Genomic DNA, 18,720 nt, shown 5'->3' with positions numbered 1-18,720 from the left:
AGGTCCAGGTAAAGTTCTTCCTTTTTTTCTCTTTTATTTATTTCTGTTTTGTATTCTTATTTGTTGAATTCAAATTTGAAATCAATTCTGCCATGCAGGTATTTGTAAATACTATTCACTTGGAAATTACCTCTCAAGTAATAATTCTACTTGAGACATACTATTTTGATTGTTCATATAATGATAGGTTCACCATACACTATAATTCAAATAGGTAAGATAATGATTATAATCTTCCATTCTCTTTCTTTTGAAATTTCAAATATTTTTATGATTCAAGGAGATGGCCAAATGGCAGGGCTTTATGTACCAAATTATTTCTAGGGTCTTGATTTAGTTACTTGCATATTATTTTATTTGCATAACTATGTGCTAATGAATTGTATTAATTCTATATTGAATGCCCTAGGGTGAACATTATTCTCAACATAGTTTGGTTTTGACTTATGAGGATAAGTGGTTGATCACACATATGATTTTAATTATGGTATTTAACACTAGGTTAATCTTAGGTTCATAATTGAAACACAAGATGTAGTTTGTGAGCAATCCTAGGGTTCTAATGAGATTCACCTAATGGCAATTGGTTTGACTCTCAACTATGGCATGGTTTGTATTATGATCACCATAGTGATACATAAACTAGGGTTGAGATTTAATTCTAGGTTATAGAGATGGGGTGTCTCCATATTGCATGTGCTAGGGTTTAATCTCCCCTAACCATGGTAAGATGTTTACTTGCTTAATATTTCATGTGCTTCCCTAATTACTAAAGATTTGGGAATTGGTTTTATCTTCTACCAATTATCTTCTTTTATTATTCCCAACTTATCATTAAAGTAACTACATTGATTTAAGTTCTTTTTATAGTTAACTTTGGTCACATGAATGTATGGTTTCTCACTACATAAAGTATAGAGTTTAACTCTAAAGGTTTTCTTGTGGTTCTTGAGTGAAGATTGGGATATAAGCCTGGATTTGATTACTAGTGATCTCCTGATTTCATGTGGTGAATTATCATGTCGATTGACTGAATAGTCAATTAAAATGGAGTACTAATCATATAAGTGTTAGCATTTGGATTATTCTCCTATTTCTCCAAAGCATGGTCATGGATTAGGCATGACCCACTTGTTCTTCATATCCTTACCTCAAGTTCTTTGGTTTTATGATCATCACTCAATCAATAATGATCAAAGTTTGGCTTCTAAGTTATCTCTCAAGAATTTAGGTTTCTCACTCCCAGGTTTAAGTATTGTCTTGATGAACTAAGGTATAGCACTTCTATTTTATTTTCTAAGATAGGCATATTATAGTTGTCTCAATAGTTTATATCCCAGGAGAATGCTGAGGTATTACTTAGGGTTTTCCTTAATCAATGATGATATAATCATCTGGTTATATAATAGTTCTCTCCCTTCAATTCAGGTGTTGCCTCATCTATCTTGAGTATAACACCAAAGCTTGAGCTCTCATATAGGCATAGTTATTCTAGGGTTTATGGTGTACTCATAATATCTCATTATGTAAGAAAGGTTAAGTCTCTACCTGGATATCTTAGTTGAATTACTCTCCTACTTACTTTATCCATTCATGGATATGGTATTTTTTCATGTGATATTAGGTTATCTCACCACTCCAATGGAAATGGTTTACAACCAAGTACTTTAGTTCAAAGATTGCCCTTTATTCATTAATAGGTAAAGCTAGAATTGATATGAATGAGCTCTCTCATTTGGGAAGGACTTCAATGCTGACTCGAGGTTATTCTCCCAAGATAATGATGTGGTCACCAATATCTATGGTTAACATAAATGAGTTCTCTCTCTAGGGAATGTCTTGAATAATATTCTAGGGTTCCTCTTAAAGATGATGATTTGAATACTTGGATGTATATCCAAGGTTTGGCTCAAGGTTTGTTGCTTCTTTAATAATTATTGTAGAACTCTCATCTCTCTTGGTTTGATGTATAATAATATGGAATAGAGAAGGATATATATTTCTAGAGTTGATCTCCTTGTCATGTTTCCAAGATTGAAGTAGAATGAATACCATAAGGTTCATGGTAGGATCAAGGATTAGTTTAAGACATGGAAAAAATAAGTCAAGAATGGCTTCTCCATTTTATTGTAATTTGATTTGCAATTGATTTGGTGTTCATCTCGTTATGACAAGGATTACCATATTATAATCTTTTATAAGATCAAGCAATTGATCATTGAGTAAAGTGTTGTTGTGTGGATTATTAGTTCCATTTGATCTTACCCCTTAGATCAAATCATCTCTACCCAAAACAATGTTTTAACCAAAGGTCACACCGAGGTTTATAGCCCTTGACTTGATGAGCTACTTCAATTCCACCAAGGTCAAGTGAAACTTCGATTCATTGTGATCTGTTTTACTTTAAAGCGCGAAAATTCCCCAGATTTTCTATGCATGAATGCAATGCACACATCTGTTTCCTCTATTTTTTGTAACCCCAATACCTGGGATATTACAGTCTCTACCCCTTAAACTAAACTTCGTCCTCGAAGTTTGAACTCTCTCACGTTTCGGAGCGTGGATTTGACCTGTCCAGACTACGACTTTTCTCGAACTCCGTATTGATCTTACTGGATATAATTGAATATATCCCGTGTCCAGATTCTTCCTGGAATCCATTAGGGTTTGTCTCTGAACATTAGTTTCTTACTCCAGTTCTATGGTTTTTCTCTGGAATTTAATAATACCCGTCTCTGAACCATGGCTCTTATTTTGATTCATTGATTTCTTCCAACTATTATAATCTTGTTTCCTATCTTATTGAAGATTCAATGATTGGGACTTCTTCTTGTCATGGCAGTCTTTATTGAGGACTAATTGGATAACATTCTCCTATTTGATAAATAAGTCTTTGTTTTCCCTTACTACCAAATTGCAGTAATGGTGCTTAATAAGGTACTAACTATGGAATTGGTCGTGATGGTTTATTTTTCTAATAATGGATTAGACTTATATAGTCCATCCAATCATGGTTTATACTCCCTCCGTTCCTTTCTATAGTGCCTATAGATTTTTGGCATTTGTTTCAGAATATAAGGTTGTACCTTAGCTTTTTTTCAATTACCCCCTCCCCATTCAGCTCCAAAATCGTTCAGCTCCCAAATTTGTTATGGTAAGTTAGGAAGATATGGATTTCCCAAATTTTACGTTGATCTCAAATCGTTCAGCTAGGGGTCTTGTGTAAAAAATACTCTTGCGCTAATTTCCGTGCCAAAAAACTATAGGCACTATAGAATGGAATAGAGGGAGTAGTTGATACCTATAACTATTTTGGGTTATTTAGGTTCCATGAAAGGAATCTTTCAAATAGACTTTAGTTTTGGTATGGTCAATCTACTTCAGTCTTTGGCCTTCTTTAGCTATATTTGGTCTCCGGTATTTTCTTCATCCAACTTCTTTATCTTTGACTTACTTGAGCTTAAGTACTTCTGAGTAGATATTACTTACTTGCTCAAGTTATAATCCACTTCTTACGTCCTCGAGGTATGAACCTCGGCTTCTGGTCTGACATCCTTCTGAAAGTAGTGTTCAACAATCTTATGAAAATAAGATCGAACTTCCTCTCAGTTCAGACCTTCTTCTTCTATTATGCTCAAAGTATTGAGTTATTGTACATCCAGCTCAATCTTTACTCTACCCCTTAGAGTTTTCATATGGTCTTCAACTCCTTTTCTTCCAACCCTTGGACTTATGATTAGAATATTGGTATAGGTCTTGTTTATAATTTATATTCCTCTAAGGTTTTGCGAAGAAACTTTGTGGTGGTATCCACTCAATTGTGGACATCCAATGTGAATCCTTCAACTAAATGATTATAGATCTAGCTATTTGGCTGACAAGATTTTTATTTGTTCACAAACTTTTGTTACAAATAATTAAATCGTGGACTATTTGTAATACCAACTGATACCAGCTGTGGTTATGATACTAACTGTGGCTATTCGATATCTAAAAATGGATTCTATTATAGGTTCTGATCAACTGGACGAGACATCTCCTACTTTATCTCGCAGTATTGATATTATACCAATTGTGGTCTTCTGATATCGACTATGGTCTTCTTATGTCTGCTATGATTTCATATATCACCTTCCTTCATTCAGGGTTTATTTTGCAAGAAAACCACTAGCTGACACTATGATTATAGTATCCTAAGTGATTTCCCATGCATTCTCTCTTCTATGTTGACTATGGATCTGCTTCAGCTTCACCATAATCATTATATTTCTCACCTTCATGCTTCCTATGTACTAAAGTACTCCTCTGTTGAGGTAAAGCATGAGTTTAGGTTGGTACTTCCTTCTGAATATTGTGGTTGCTTCCCACAAATTTACTCCTTTCTTCTGGTGGAGCTTCATCTTGTCTTCGGAATCTTCCAGAATTCGTCACTTCCTCACATGTTTACCATTACCCTCTAGATCTATAGCACCAAGTAAGGACTTGATATTGCAACATGCATTTGCATATCAAAGTCAAACTTCATGTATGGATCTAGTCAAACAATGAATTCCAATAAAATCCAAGAAGATTCAGCTTTGTGCATATAATACACACCATCATAAGCCTGAATATAATAGTTGAGTAAGACATCTCTAAACATCAGGCTCTGATGTGTAGTATATAACACCACATAATATAGGTTTATATCGTGATACTTAGCACGAATATGGGGAGTTCTACTATTGGTCTCAGTCTTTATCATAATTGCACATTTGCAAGGAGATAAACTTGAAACAAAGTGGTCTAGGATAGTTGTGGTTAACCTAATTTTCTTTGGAAGTACTACTTAACTTTCATTTTATTGAGGACGATCTCACATGATATGTCTAGGTTCTAACATTGCTATTCTAAACACATAACTATGGAAATATAGCTCCTATACTTCCAAGTGTTTCTATCATAAGACTATGGTCATGATGTGCTTGGCACACCTCCCATGGTTTTGGAACATAATTCTTGCACTATTGTTTAGCACTTGGCTTCTCATTGTACTCCTCCAAAATACTTATAATGTTCTATTCCATCACATAATGATTCTCAGGTGAATCATATATGATTAACAACTCTACCATGTAAGTAATCATATTTTATTCATATCTCTCTTCGTTATCTCCCATGATTGACTCATCATAGTCTATACTACCTAATATGACTCATAGTTATCACTTACTATCAATTGTTTCACATGTCTAGATAGTTTTACTTACTCATTACTTAACTTGGTCTACATCTTCTATTAGGATATCTTAATTATCTTCATCAATTGATATAACTCCTATTACCAGTCTGGATAACTCTTACTTAATCATAACATATGTTGGTACACATCTTCCAATAGGATATCTTCCTTATGGTTGTATCCTCTCTTTGGACTACCATATATTGTATACCAACTGTGGTCTACTCATCTATTATTTTAAGGACTTATTGATGTTCTACATGTTTAGGATTAGCTAACTAACTTAGGGAAAAAATGTTGACTTAAGTGTGTCAGGATTATTCTCAAGTGAATATCCATCTCAAGTCATAAAAAGATTTGGTTCACCTAAGACAACTTCCTATAGACACTACCAATCCTATAGGTCTCCTTTAAAGGGTTTTAATCCTAAGGTCAAAGCATTTGCTCTGATACCAACTGTGGTGACCCGGCATACCACTGCATGGTGTAGTATGCAAGTCTGATATAACACCAATGAAACACCGTTCCACTAGTATTATATCGCTCAGAGTGGTACAATAGAAACATATGCGGGTCTAAGGTATGTCTATAGAATTACAACATCGACTCTGTTACATAAGATCATCACAGCCTCCTACTTTACAATGAGGTAAAACTGCAAATAAACTCCGGAAGAACGACTCGTAGTCTAATCTTATCACGAACTCTATTTGTAGAGTATTTGACTAGCTATAGGGCTATGAATAGATTCTAGCTAAATAGGAGCTAGGTTTAAGAAGCTAGTTCCCTTCTATGGCTAAACTATGTTTTCTCCTCGTTGGATGTGATATCTGACTCCACTGACGGGGTCCTGTCTCTTGAAGTAGTTGTTGACTCCTCGGCCTTTGAGTTGCACTGTAGATCCTCCTTCGATGCCTCCATATCTAAGCAGGGGATTTAAGAGTGGGATGAGTACGAGCGTACTCAACAAGTTCATTATAGGAAAGAGGTGTTTAATGAACTAGCTACGGTATTAGACCAGAAAGTCTAATACCAATGCAGGTTTTGATAAACATTTCTTCAAGAGATTGCTTTTATTTCAAAGTCCGTCAGCCTTCACCGGTTTACTAGAACTTCATGGAGCTCCTTTCCGGCCGTGTTCGCAGTTCCATATCCCGGAACAGGGAGTGACATGTCACGGTTCCTTACACTCTGCAGAGGTGTGTTGCTTTACCCATAAGAGATCTTAACCTTGGTGCCAACCGGGCGTACTCCCCGTCCACACTTCCTTTGGTGTGAGGCCCGGTATAAGGTCTAGCCAATCATGTTCCTCCGCTACCTCGAACACCCACCCTTTGTTGCATGCCCCGACCCTGGGTCCTCGCCGGTCCCATTATTCCCACTCACGGGTGGACCCCGACCACGACAACAGTTTGGGACTCGTTAACCAAACTCCTTCGCCGGTAGCTGCAACCCATCATAGACCGCAATACCGTGGGGACTTAAGGCTTCCCCAGCCAACCGCTTGCTCTTCGAGCGACAAGTGTCTACGGACTATGCCGTGGGGACTTAAGGCTTCCCCGACCAACCGCTTGCCCCGACGGATACAAGTGTCTACGGTAAAGCGCATCCGTTGATGAACGAGAGGTGGAAACACTTTTGACTACTCCGTCCCACTCCGGATCTTATGGTTAACACGGGTATTACGGCACAAGAATCACTGGCGACATTTGTTGTTTAATCCTGGATGGATATAAACCCTTGCAATGGAACCTCCACCATATCAACACAATCCATGGTTCCATTGCCCACCACATAGTCATATTCATAGTTATGAAAGTAGTGGTTTTGGTTTCTATGCAATAGTGATAATCATAGTACTTTGCAAGTAATTGTTGATAAAGATACTCAAATGACATGAGCAAGCGATGAACTTGCCTTTCTTGACTGCAAGATTATGCAGACAAGGTCTTCGATGCGTAATAACTCCAAATTCTGAAATAGCATCATCGTCCGGTAAGGACGATGTTTAAAAGATTGGCAAGGATGCAATAATGCATAAGTATGAGATGCAATCGCTCTAAGCATGACCTAACCCCGATGATTTAGGATTAGTGAGTGGTAATGATTAATTCAGGGTGTGTTGCACTTTTAGAGTGATTCACAAACAAGGTTCTTATTCAGGTTTGCGTTGTTTTAGAATTATAAGCAGGTGGCAAAATGGATAGTAACAATCATACACAACCAGGTATAGTAGTTGTATAATAAGTAAGGAGCAGTTGTCAATTTTAAGTCCTATAATGCATGGTTGATGATTACTTATTATATAATTCAAAAGAATAACTTTTGAAGAACATGTTCCTTAATAAAGAATAAGTATGATAATTAGATTGGTGGGGTTCTATGGTTGACTATGGTTTCATCTAGTTTCTGAAGTTAGTATTAGATGGATCACAACCTAGTTGGATTCATCAGCTACTAGGCTTGTATTGTTGAATTAAGCCTAAACATCTTAATTACCAATAGTTGCTATCAAGGTGGTATACCTTGTTGGTGATAGCTGGTTATTGGCTATAGGTCCTATTAGGCAGGATTGAAGATGATTCCTTATTTTCTTCAAAAGAATAACTTTTGAAGAACATACTACTTATATAATAAGAAGTATAACAATTAAGGTTGAGGTTGTCTAGGTTTTGTTATTGGATTCACTAAGTAAGGAATGGTGGTTTCCTAAGTAGGATGTTTAATAATTATCTTACACTAATAGGGTTTAGTGGGCATGGGATATAATGATAAATATTGGGTATAGATGATATTGGAGCTCATCACAATGGTGTGATGCTAGTTAAGGTTAATTAAGGATGAGATCCTTGTGATAGGAACTAGGTTTGATTAAGATGAACACATGAGATGCTAGTTAGTACTGATAGGGTTCCCATATGTTATGTGGATTTGAACAAGCATTAAGTTGCTAAATATGAATCTATGGTTACTAATGAAGTAACATGATCACATGTTACTTAGGGTTTATGTTTGGGAATAAATTAAGGTTCATATGAAGTAGAGGAGCTAAGGTTCCTAATTGAATTAGGGTTTTAGGGTTACACATGAAATGATGAGTTCCTAGTTTCCTACCATATGGAACTAGGGTTTCTTAATCACCATATAGTTTTATGATTAATAACTTCAATTTAAAGTTGAAGTTATTAATAATTTGGAAATAAAAATAATATTGAATTTGGTATTTTATTATTTTAAATAATTAATAATTAGGTAATTATTAGTTAGGGTTTAATTCTCACTATTAAAGATTTAACAAATAATCAATAAAGAAAATTTGTTTTAATGTTTTCTTTATTTATTTACTGGTTTTTATTTAATTTGAAGAGTTTTCCTAATTATTGAATTTTAATTGAATTTAGAATTAATAAATAAGGCTTAAATAACAAGTATTAATTAATTGAATTTTTATTAAAAATAAAAATTTCATATTATATTTTTATTGGATAGAGTTTATTTTTAGGATCATTTTGATATCTCATTTGGTATTTTTCAGAATTGAAATGAATTTGATTTATTTCGGTAAATTTGCAGCAATTTGTGAGATTTAAATTTAAACTGAAAATAGCTAAAGTTACACGGACAGGACACCCACACAGTCTATGACTGGTGGGCCGTGTCCACGTTGGCGGCCATGTGGTGCCGACGTGGCAACCAAGTGCCTCACCGGCGGCCAGAGGTGATCGTCGCCGGCGATACGGCGCTCGCGCGGGCCAACTACCTACACTACGAGGCTCAGCGCGTCGAGGTGAACACGCTAGTACCAGCGCCGCCCTTATTTGGTCGCCGGAGCAAGCTCGTCGGCGAAGTGCTGCGGCGGTGCTCACGGTTCAACGACGCGGCGACGATTCGGGACGCAATCGAGCAAAGCGTGCATGCTATGAGGATCAGTAGCTCACCAGGAGCACGCGAGGCTTGACGGCGTGGCAAGGGGAGGTCCGGTTCGCCGGAATTTGCTGATGCCGGCGTTGGGGAAGATGAGGTCGACGGCGAGGCTACGGCTCGCCCCGGCTCGATTCCTCTTGCAGGTAGAGCAAGTCGAGGACGGCGATGCTGATGGTAACCACGGCGAAGCTCAGGGATGTCTCTACCGGCGGCGATGGTCGGAGTCCGGCTCAGCTAGGGTTTCGGCGTGGGGAAAAATGAGACGAGGAGGAAGAAATCGAGCAGCTAGGGTTCGTCGCGGTATTTATACGGAGCTTTGGAGCATGCCTCGTCACACAGCCGGTGAAGGAGAGGGCGCCAGCGCGAGGAGAAGCCGGCCACGACGTCGAGGTGGCCTCCATGCGCCGGAAGAGATGAGGACGACGCCACTCCACTCGTTTTTTAGCGAAGGGGTATCGTGGGCTGCGGTTTGGTGATGGTCTGGGCCAAGTGTTGGGCTGCTCCTGGGCTCTGGTGCTGGCTGCGGTGGCCAGGTGAGGTCCAGGTAAAGTTCTTCCTTTTTTTTCTCTTTTATTTATTTCTGTTTTGTATTCTTATTTGTTGAATTCAAATTTGAAATCAATTCTACCATGCAGGTATTTGTAAATACTATTCACTTGGAAATTACCTCTCAAGTAATAATTCTACTTGAGACATACTATTTTGATTGTTCATATAATGATAGGTTCACCATACACTATAATTCAAATAGGTAAGATAATGATTATAATCTTCCATTCTCTTTCTTTTGAAATTTCAAATATTTTTATGATTCAAGGAGATGGCCAAATGGCAGGGCTTTATGTACCAAATTATTTCTAGGGTCTTGATTTAGTTACTTGCATATTATTTTATTTGCATAACTATGTGCTAATGAATTGTATTAATTCTATATTGAATGCCCTAGGGTGAACATTATTCTCAACATAGTTTGGTTTTGACTTATGAGGATAAGTGGTTGATCACACATATGATTTTAATTATGGTATTTAACACTAGGTTAATCTTAGGTTCATAATTGAAACACAAGATGTAGTTTGTGAGCAATCCTAGGGTTCTAATGAGATTCACCTAATGGCAATTGGTTTGACTCTCAACTATGGCATGGTTTGTATTATGATCACCATAGTGATACATAAACAAGGGTTGAGATGTAATTCTAGGTTATAGAGATGGGGTGTCTCCATATTGCATGTGCTAGGGTTTAATCTCCCCTAACCATGGTAAGATGTTTACTTTCTTAATATTTCATGTGCTTCCCTAATTACTAAAGATTTGGGAATTGGTTTTATCTTCTACCAATTATCTTCTTTTATTATTCCCAACTTATCATTAAAGTAACTACATTGATTTAAGTTCTTTTTATAGTTAACTTTTGTCACATGAATGTATGGTTTCTCACTACATAAAGTATAGAGTTTAACTCTAAAGGTTTTCTTGTGGTTCTTGAGTGAAGATTGGGATATAAGCCTGGATTTGATTACTAGTGATCTCCCTGTGATTTCATGTGGTGAATTAATATGTACTCCCTCCGTTCCTTTTTAATTGACTCGAATTTAGTACAAACTTGTACTAAATCGGAGTCAATTAAAAAAGAACGGAGGGAGTACTAATCATATAAGTGTTAGCATTTGGATTATTCTCCTATTTCTCCAAAGCATGGTCATGGATTAGGCATGACCCACTTGTTCTTCATATCCTTACCTCAAGTTCTTTGGTTTTATGATCATCACTCAATCAATAATGATCAAAGTTTGGCTTCTAAGTTATCTCTCAAGAATTTAGGTTTCTCACTCCCAGGTTTAAGTATTGTCTTGATGAACTAAGGTATAGCACTTCTATTTTATTTTCTAAGATAGGCATATTATAGTTGTCTCAATAGTTTATATCCCAGGAGAATGCCGAGGTATTACTTAGGGTTTTCCTTAATCAATGATGATATAATCATCTGGTTATATAATAGTTCTCTCCCTTCAATTCAGGTGTTGCCTCATCTATCTTGAGTATAACACCAAAGCTTGAGCTCTCATATAGGCATAGTTATTCTAGGGTTTATGGTGTACTCATAATATCTCATTATGTAAGAAAGGTTAAGTCTCTACCTGGATATCTTAGTTGAATTACTCTCCTACTTACTTTATCCATTCATGGATATGGTATTATTTCATGTGATATTAGGTTATCTCACCACTCCAATGGAAATGGTTTACAACCAAGTACTTTAGTTCAAAGATTGCCCTTTATTCATTAATAGGTAAAGCTAGAATTGATATGAATGAGCTCTCTCATTTGGGAAGGACTTCAATGCTGACCTGAGGTTATTCTCCCAAGATAATGATGTGGTCACCAATATCTATGGTTAACATAAATGAGTTCTCTCTCTAGGGAATGTCTTGAATAATATTCTAGGGTTCCTCTTAAAGATGATGATTTGAATACTTGGATGTATATCCAAGGTTTGGCTCAAGGTTTGTTGCTTCTTTAATAATTATTGTAGAACTCTCATCTCTCTTGGTTTGATGTATAATAATATGGAATAGAGAAGGATATATATTTCTAGAGTTGATCTCCTTGTCATGTTTCCAAGATTGAAGTAGAATGAATACCATAAGGTTCATGGTAGGATCAAGGATTAGTTTAAGACATGGAAAAAATAAGTCAAGAATGGCTTCTCCATTTTATTGTAATTTGATTTGCAATTGATTTGGTGTTCATCTGTTATGACAAGGATTACCATATTATAATCTTTTATAAGATCAAGCAATTGATCATTGAGTAAAGTGTTGTTGTGTGGATTATTAGTTCCATTTGATCTTACCCCTTAGATCAAATCATCTCTACCCAAAACAATGTTTTAACCAAAGGTCACACCGAGGTTTATAGCCCTTGACTTGATGAGCTACTTCAATTCCACCAAGGTCAAGTGAAACTTCGACTCATCGTGACTGTTTTACTTTAAAGCGCGAAAATTCCCCAGATTTTCTATGCATGAATGCAATGCACACATCTGTTTCCTCTATTTTTTGTAACCCCAATACCTGGGATATTACAGCCGCCTAGCCCCTGTGGGCGTCGTCGGCGACGTCGTCGTCGTGGACAACGTCCCCGGGCGGCGAGGCGCTGTTGTGGCTCGACCGCGCCGGGGACTCCGGCCACGGAGACCACAGGGCCTCCTCCCAGGTCGAGTGGGGGTCCGGATCCACCCGAGGCTGCAGCGGCGCATGGAGCAGAGCCTCCTCCCTGAGGCGCGCGCCTCTCTCCGCGGCGCGTGGCGCCTGGCCTCCTGCCGCCGCTGCTCCTCGCGGCGCTCCTCGTCGGCGCGGCGCCTGGCCTCCTCCTCGTCCCGTCGCGCCTGGGCGTAGAGCTCCCAGCCCTCCGCTGCGGGAGTGGAGTGGGGACTGGAGTGGAGGGCCAGATCCCCTCCAGTCCCCATGTAATAGTCTCCCTGGTCATCGACATGTGGGCCCAAGGGAGACGAGGCGACCAGCGCGCGGACGCGAGCGGACGACGCGTGCCATCCGCGGCCACGCAAACCTAGCCCAGATTTGGGCCGGATTTGCGTCGTTCCGGACGCCGCGGCCGTCCGCTTTTACGGTGCGTCCCCGCGCTGGGTCGCGTTTTTGTCCGGCTCGATCCATTCGGACGCGCGCGCGGTTTGGGTCCGTTGGAGATGCCCTTAGAGGTCACGGACAAATTTAGGCACAAGGAGTTGAAATGAGAGGTCAAGAGACGAATTAAAAAAAAAGTGAGAACTACTGGCACCCGGATAACGAGAGAAACGACCACCTCACCCTCCTTCAAACCGTAATGGCGGCCGCGGCACTCCGGCCCCACCTCGCCCTTCTCTCCGGCGGCGGCGGAATCCCCAACCCCGCGCTCCGAACTCTATCCATCGTCTCCCCCCTCCTTCTCCACATTCGCTCCAACCGCCACCGCGGCATCCTCCGCTCCAATGCCTCCTCGTCGCCTCCGTCTCCCCCGCCTTCGCCGGAGAAGGAGGCGGTTCCGACAGCAGAGTCGTGCGTCAATCTCGGGCTCGAGCTCTTCTCCAAGGGCAGGGTAAGCCAAGCCGATTCCGAGTCGCATTTCTTCCAACGTTCGAGTGACCTGGGATACTTACTCGTTTGCACGGAGGATGTCTATCAATATGAGCTAGGAATTGTACGGGAATTCATTAGGCATTTAGTTGATGAGGTGGATGTGTCTGTTTTGAATTTGGATGCAGGAGCTCCTCTAGTGAACATGTTATCCATTGGATTAGGCCTAGTTTGATTAAGTTTGGGATGAATTTCAGCGGAATTCATCCAGGTTTGGGTGTATAAATTGGGTTTCTGTGGGATATCCCATTGAACATATGCTTGGAAAGCACCTTCAAGGGAATAATTGTTGTTAACCAAAAGTTACTAATCTTCTTAGTTTGAGATGTCACCTTGTAAACTACCACTGTTTTTTTGGGTAGATTGGACTTCAAAAGTCATACAACTAGACTTCATACTCTGCTAATGATGGAGATTATTACTGCGGTTTCAATACCTATATCTCTTTACGATCCCATAAATACATCTCTGAAGTGTGTTCCTCCATGGGTTGATTGTATAAACAAACTGTTAATAATCAATTAATTGGAGAATCAACAGATATGATCATGATGCATGTAGTATCTTCCATCATTGTCTACAGTCTCTTGGTTTTTTTTTTGTGCATATCACAGGTGAGAGACGCACTTGAACAATTTGATAATGCCCTAGAGCTTGATCCAAATACTATCGAAGCTCAAGCAGCGCTCTATAACAAGGCATGCTGCCATGCATACAGGTGAGAGCACCTCCGGGCTACTGTGCAAGGATTTTCCTTTACGAACATACTGTTCTCATTTAGGCTTGTGACCAGTACTTTTGCCTCTCCGTCAGTACCACTTTTTCAGTTCAAACTTCACTTTTCTAAATTTGTTTGAATGTATCAAGGCGGCAAATTGCCATCAAGACTCTAGGACATTTTTTGTAGGATGGATGTTGCATTCTTTGGGCTACCTGATGAGATTGTTAAATTCTTTGATGAATTTGTTCTTTTGAGCTTTCCTTATTTATTTTATTTCCCTTATATGATGCATCTGTTTCATCAGGGAAGAAAGCAAAAAAGCAGCTGATTGCTTGAAGACAGCTTTGCGAGGTTACAATCTCAAATTTGGCACAATTCTCAATGACCCAGACATGGCGCCATTCAGGGCATCACCAGAATTTAAGGAACTTCAAGAAGAGGTAGGGCTTTATGCTTAACTTAGTGATCTGCTAGATGCTGAAAAAAAATTCACCTTCTAAATTCATGTCAGGCATTACGTGGTGGAGAAGATATTGGTTCTGGGTTCCGAAGAGACCTGAAGCTTATTAGTGAAGTACAAGCACCATTTCGTGGTGTCCGGAGGTTCTTTTATGTGGCTTTCATTGCAGCAGCTGGAATTTCAACATTCTTTACCATTCCCAGACTTATACTTGCAGTTCAAGGTGGTGATGGTGCTCCAGATTTTCTGGAAACTGCTGGGAATGCTGCCATTAATATTGGAGGTAAACTGGCATGTCCTAAAAGAGGTGTTGCAAAACAGTTAAATGGTTGGTCACCTGCAGAATGTGTCCCCTCAGTAAATGGTAGCAATTCGTCATGTTGCATAGTACGTAGCAGCATATGAAGAAAGAAACGTCATCTATAAAAAAAAATCCTGTGCTAATTTGACTTTAGGGTGTAATCATTCAACCCAAGTCAGCCAAGGTATGAAATCTACCTGAAAAAATCCAAAAGATTGAGCATAGAAGTACTTCTCAATTTAAAGTAGGAGTACCTATGTGTTCCATTTCAAGTACAAATTCATTATGAGTAATAAAGGTTATAAATTTTTACTAGTAAAAATTCAAAACTATAGCAAGTGCTACTATTCACGTCAGACATGTTTCCTTTTTTAAACACATCGTTTTGTTGAATTTAAAATTATGCCAGAACACTTCATTACAGTTTGTGGACTCATCACAAAAACAAAAGGGAAGAAAAAATTAAGAATAACAGTAAATAAGAATGATAGTATCAGAGTTGCTGTAGTGCCCCACCTGAAGCGAGGCTATACCCTCCAGCGCCAAACATATAATTCACTCAAATTAGTTTGATTAAACATTTTGTTCATTTCATGTGGTTGGTAGTTGGTACTGTTGCCTAAACCAATGCATATTATTTTTCCTGAAGACTTGGGGATCATCTTAAGTATTGTTTTTTGTCTTAGATGCCTCAATAGGAATATGCACAACATAATTCTGCACTTGTTTACTGATAACTAAATTTATTAACATTTATCAATGCTCATTAGCTTTTAGCTACCACAAAAGTTTCTTTTGGAAAGAAAATGCAAACAAGTTTTAGTCATAGTTTGCTGAGTTGTGAATCTTGGAGAAGTTCATATTGATGAGAACTCGTTGGCTTAATTATTGTTCATCTCTTCGCTATTTCACAAGCGACTCATCTGTTGAACAATTTTTTTCGGCTTTGTTAAAAATAACTAATCTTTTGAATCAGCCCACTGCAGGTATTGTTGTGCTTGTGGCTTTATTTCTCTGGGAAAACAAGAAAGAAGAGCAGCAGATTACCAATATTTCTCGCAATGAAACCCTTTCAAGGTTACCTGTGCGTCTATCAACCAACCGCATTACTGAACTTGTGCAACTCCGAGACATTACTAGGCCAGTCAGTATAATTCTCTTATCATCTTCATACTGTACTGCATTAAGTTTAAACTTTCACTTAGTGTCCTGTTGATTAAGAGTATTATAGGTTATATTGGCAGGTTCAAAAGCATCTGTTACTCAAGCAATGCAAAGAGCTGAGAGGTACCGAACTGAACTTCTCAAACGAGGCGTTCTTCTAATTCCTGTGATCTTTGGTGCTTTGCAAAAAGCCCAAATAAAACCAAAAGGCTTTGGTACTACAAGATCTGCTGCATCTGCTCCTTCAATTGGGGTTAGACTAGTCCTACACATCTGTTAATCCAAAAGCTATCACTTGTTTCTCAGTTTGTAGTTTCATACATAAAACTTGGTACCTATATCTTATAGTACAACGCAAATTTTGTTTTGGCAGGGTGACTTTGAAAAGCGTACTGAGTCTATTGCGGCAAAATCACGCCTGAGAGCTGAGGTTCGATTTAAGGCTGATATTGTCTCTCCTGAACAATGGGAAAGGTCAAATTTCTTTTCCTTCCTCCTGTCAATATATAAATTTTGTTCCTCTAATGATATTTTTGAAGCAACTACACTCTATTTCCTTTAGATGATCTTACCTTTTCAACATAGCACAGTAACATAATTAGATACATAGCATAGCCGGCATAGATGAATTGTGGAGGCACATTATGGAAATGCTGCGCACAGCAATAAGCTTCTTAACAACACTACAATGTCAAAAAGTTCTAATGTATCCGCAAACAGAACACACCATTAGCATTAAAATATGTGTGACCTGTATATGCTAATATTTTTTTATTGGACATCCCTGAAGGGACCCTGTATATGCTAATAGTGTGCCCATTCTGCATTATAATGGACATAGCTAACCAGAGCGCAGAAGAATATCAGCAAAATTACCCTGTTCGCATCTAGTCAGCCACAGTTTGACTAGAATTTATAGGGATTTTAAAACTAGGAATTAAATCAAGAGAAAATGATATGTTGGCTAGAAATTTTACGAATTTTACTAGCTTCACTGGCTCTGCGTACCCTACATTAAAACTATTTCTTAAAAAATACCCCAAGACTTTAAGTATGTTTACTCTTTTTCTAATGTTATTGGAGTAGTACTGTTTGTAGCTGTAGGAACTCAAATGTCCACTTCCTAAAATTTTGGCGCCACCAATTTGTTATCTTTTAAATTGCTTTGACATCTATTTGCTCGTTGTTCAGTTGGATACGCGACCAGCAAGAATCGGAAGGTGTCACTCCTGGTGAAGACGTCTACATAATCCTCCGTCTTGATGGTCGTGTGAGAAGATCTGGAAGAGTAATTCTTCTTCTGTGGGCTTATTTTGTGTGAATTATTCCTATTGATTGCTGATGTAGTGTCATAGAAGTAATAAATTTCGTTTGTAGAATGAATGAAACGTAATCTATCTAAGTTTGGATTAGCGGTAGATGTATATAATTAAGTGCGTGCTTTTCTATGCAGGGTATGCCAAATTGGAACGACATTTTGCAGGAACTGCCACGTCTTGAAGATTTGCTGAGCAAACTTGAGCGATGAAGAAGAGGTGCGTATATGGGTGCCATTTTATCCTTTGTGAAGGCCGGGCCAGTGTGTTGCTCAGCAGATTGGATATCCTATTCTAAGTTTCTCTCTTATGCAAACATGGGATATGTGGATACCCCTTACATCTCTAAGAAGTGGCATTTTTGCGCCACCCATGAAAAATGTAGAGTTACAGCAAAATATATTAAGAAAGCGAAGAATTGTTTTGCAATATTGCCACAGTATCCCAATTATATGTGATAAGGATCTGTTGAAAGAAGAGAGGGCGGGATGCTGAAACACATGTTTAAAATAGAGCATTACAGCAGATGAGCAGAGCCATTATAGTTGACATGGCAATTCCTTACATTCATGTCACAGTGAGATTGCGTGCCTTGAAGCGTACCTCTCTTTTTCCTGAACTGACTTACCTGAAACATACGCCTTGTTGTGAACACCAAATCAATCAGGTCGAAAATGGAATATAGAAAATCCTAGTCCATTAGAAAAGGTTGTTGCGGCAGGTGTGCAACTTAATTGGCAACTGGACATTAGCTGGAACCAAATAGGTGTGGGTGCAGTTGGTAGTGTCTAATACATACGTAAGCTTGACGCAAAGACCCTTTCCACAGCCGATATCTGGCGAAAGCGTTCAACTAGTCCAAGAAAAAAATCAGCATTTTATTATAAATACTCTTGTTTTGACTTTTATGCTTTCGCTACGGGCTGCTATGTATCTCTGTCTAGAAGATATATAAATATCCAAAAGATATAGTCCCGCCACTGCGACAACTTATCACGAGCAATTTAAAACATTGAAGATGCACACAGCCAACTTATTAAGAAAACACATCTAAGGCAATAGTAACCAATAAGGACATCAACCACCATTTTGACAACAGATGAACCATGAGTGTTGGAAAAGTAACGCCTTCAGAAAGGGTAACGACGCACAAGTGTTGCCGTCGATGGATCATGTCAAAACTAGATCATGGATTTTTTTTTTTGACCGGTTACTGTGAGGCAAAAGCCCCACAGCTTATAATTTATTAAAGGATAACATATTTACAGCTGTACAATGAAAAGAAAAATTAAGGGAGATTGTCTAACCAAACTTCTACAACATCAGCCATTTTCTTAGAAAACCTATGTATGTGCAAAGAGATGTCATGAATAAAGTTACTACGCCAAGCTGTAAACTTAGCCCTTTCATTTCTGAAGATCTTCCCATTCCTTAATTTCCAGATTTGCCAACATGCTATAAATGTCACTTCTGAAAA

The 18,720-nt window shown here is 38.6% G+C and overlaps 1 protein-coding gene across 1 annotated transcript; it reads left to right on the top strand.

The window, feature by feature from the left end:
• Positions 1-12,940: 12,940 nt before the first annotated feature.
• LOC124667773 (protein LOW PSII ACCUMULATION 1, chloroplastic) lies at positions 12,941-17,674 on the top strand. The gene is made up of 9 exons (XM_047205023.1): positions 12,941-13,243; positions 13,896-13,999; positions 14,307-14,442; positions 14,514-14,745; positions 15,750-15,907; positions 15,995-16,180; positions 16,301-16,401; positions 17,119-17,215; positions 17,381-17,674. Exons 1-9 carry the CDS (start codon positions 12,992-12,994, stop codon positions 17,453-17,455), a joined length of 1,341 nt encoding a protein of 446 aa, XP_047060979.1. The 5' UTR covers positions 12,941-12,991; the 3' UTR covers positions 17,456-17,674.
• The last annotated feature ends 1,046 nt before the right edge of the window (positions 17,675-18,720 follow it).

Source organism: Lolium rigidum, chromosome 6 (genome assembly GCF_022539505.1).
Source record: "Lolium rigidum isolate FL_2022 chromosome 6, APGP_CSIRO_Lrig_0.1, whole genome shotgun sequence".
Classification (NCBI taxonomy): Eukaryota; Viridiplantae; Streptophyta; class Magnoliopsida; order Poales; family Poaceae; genus Lolium; species Lolium rigidum.
The sequence above is the reverse complement of the archived record's forward strand: the minus strand, read 5'-3'. Positions and strand labels throughout refer to the sequence as shown.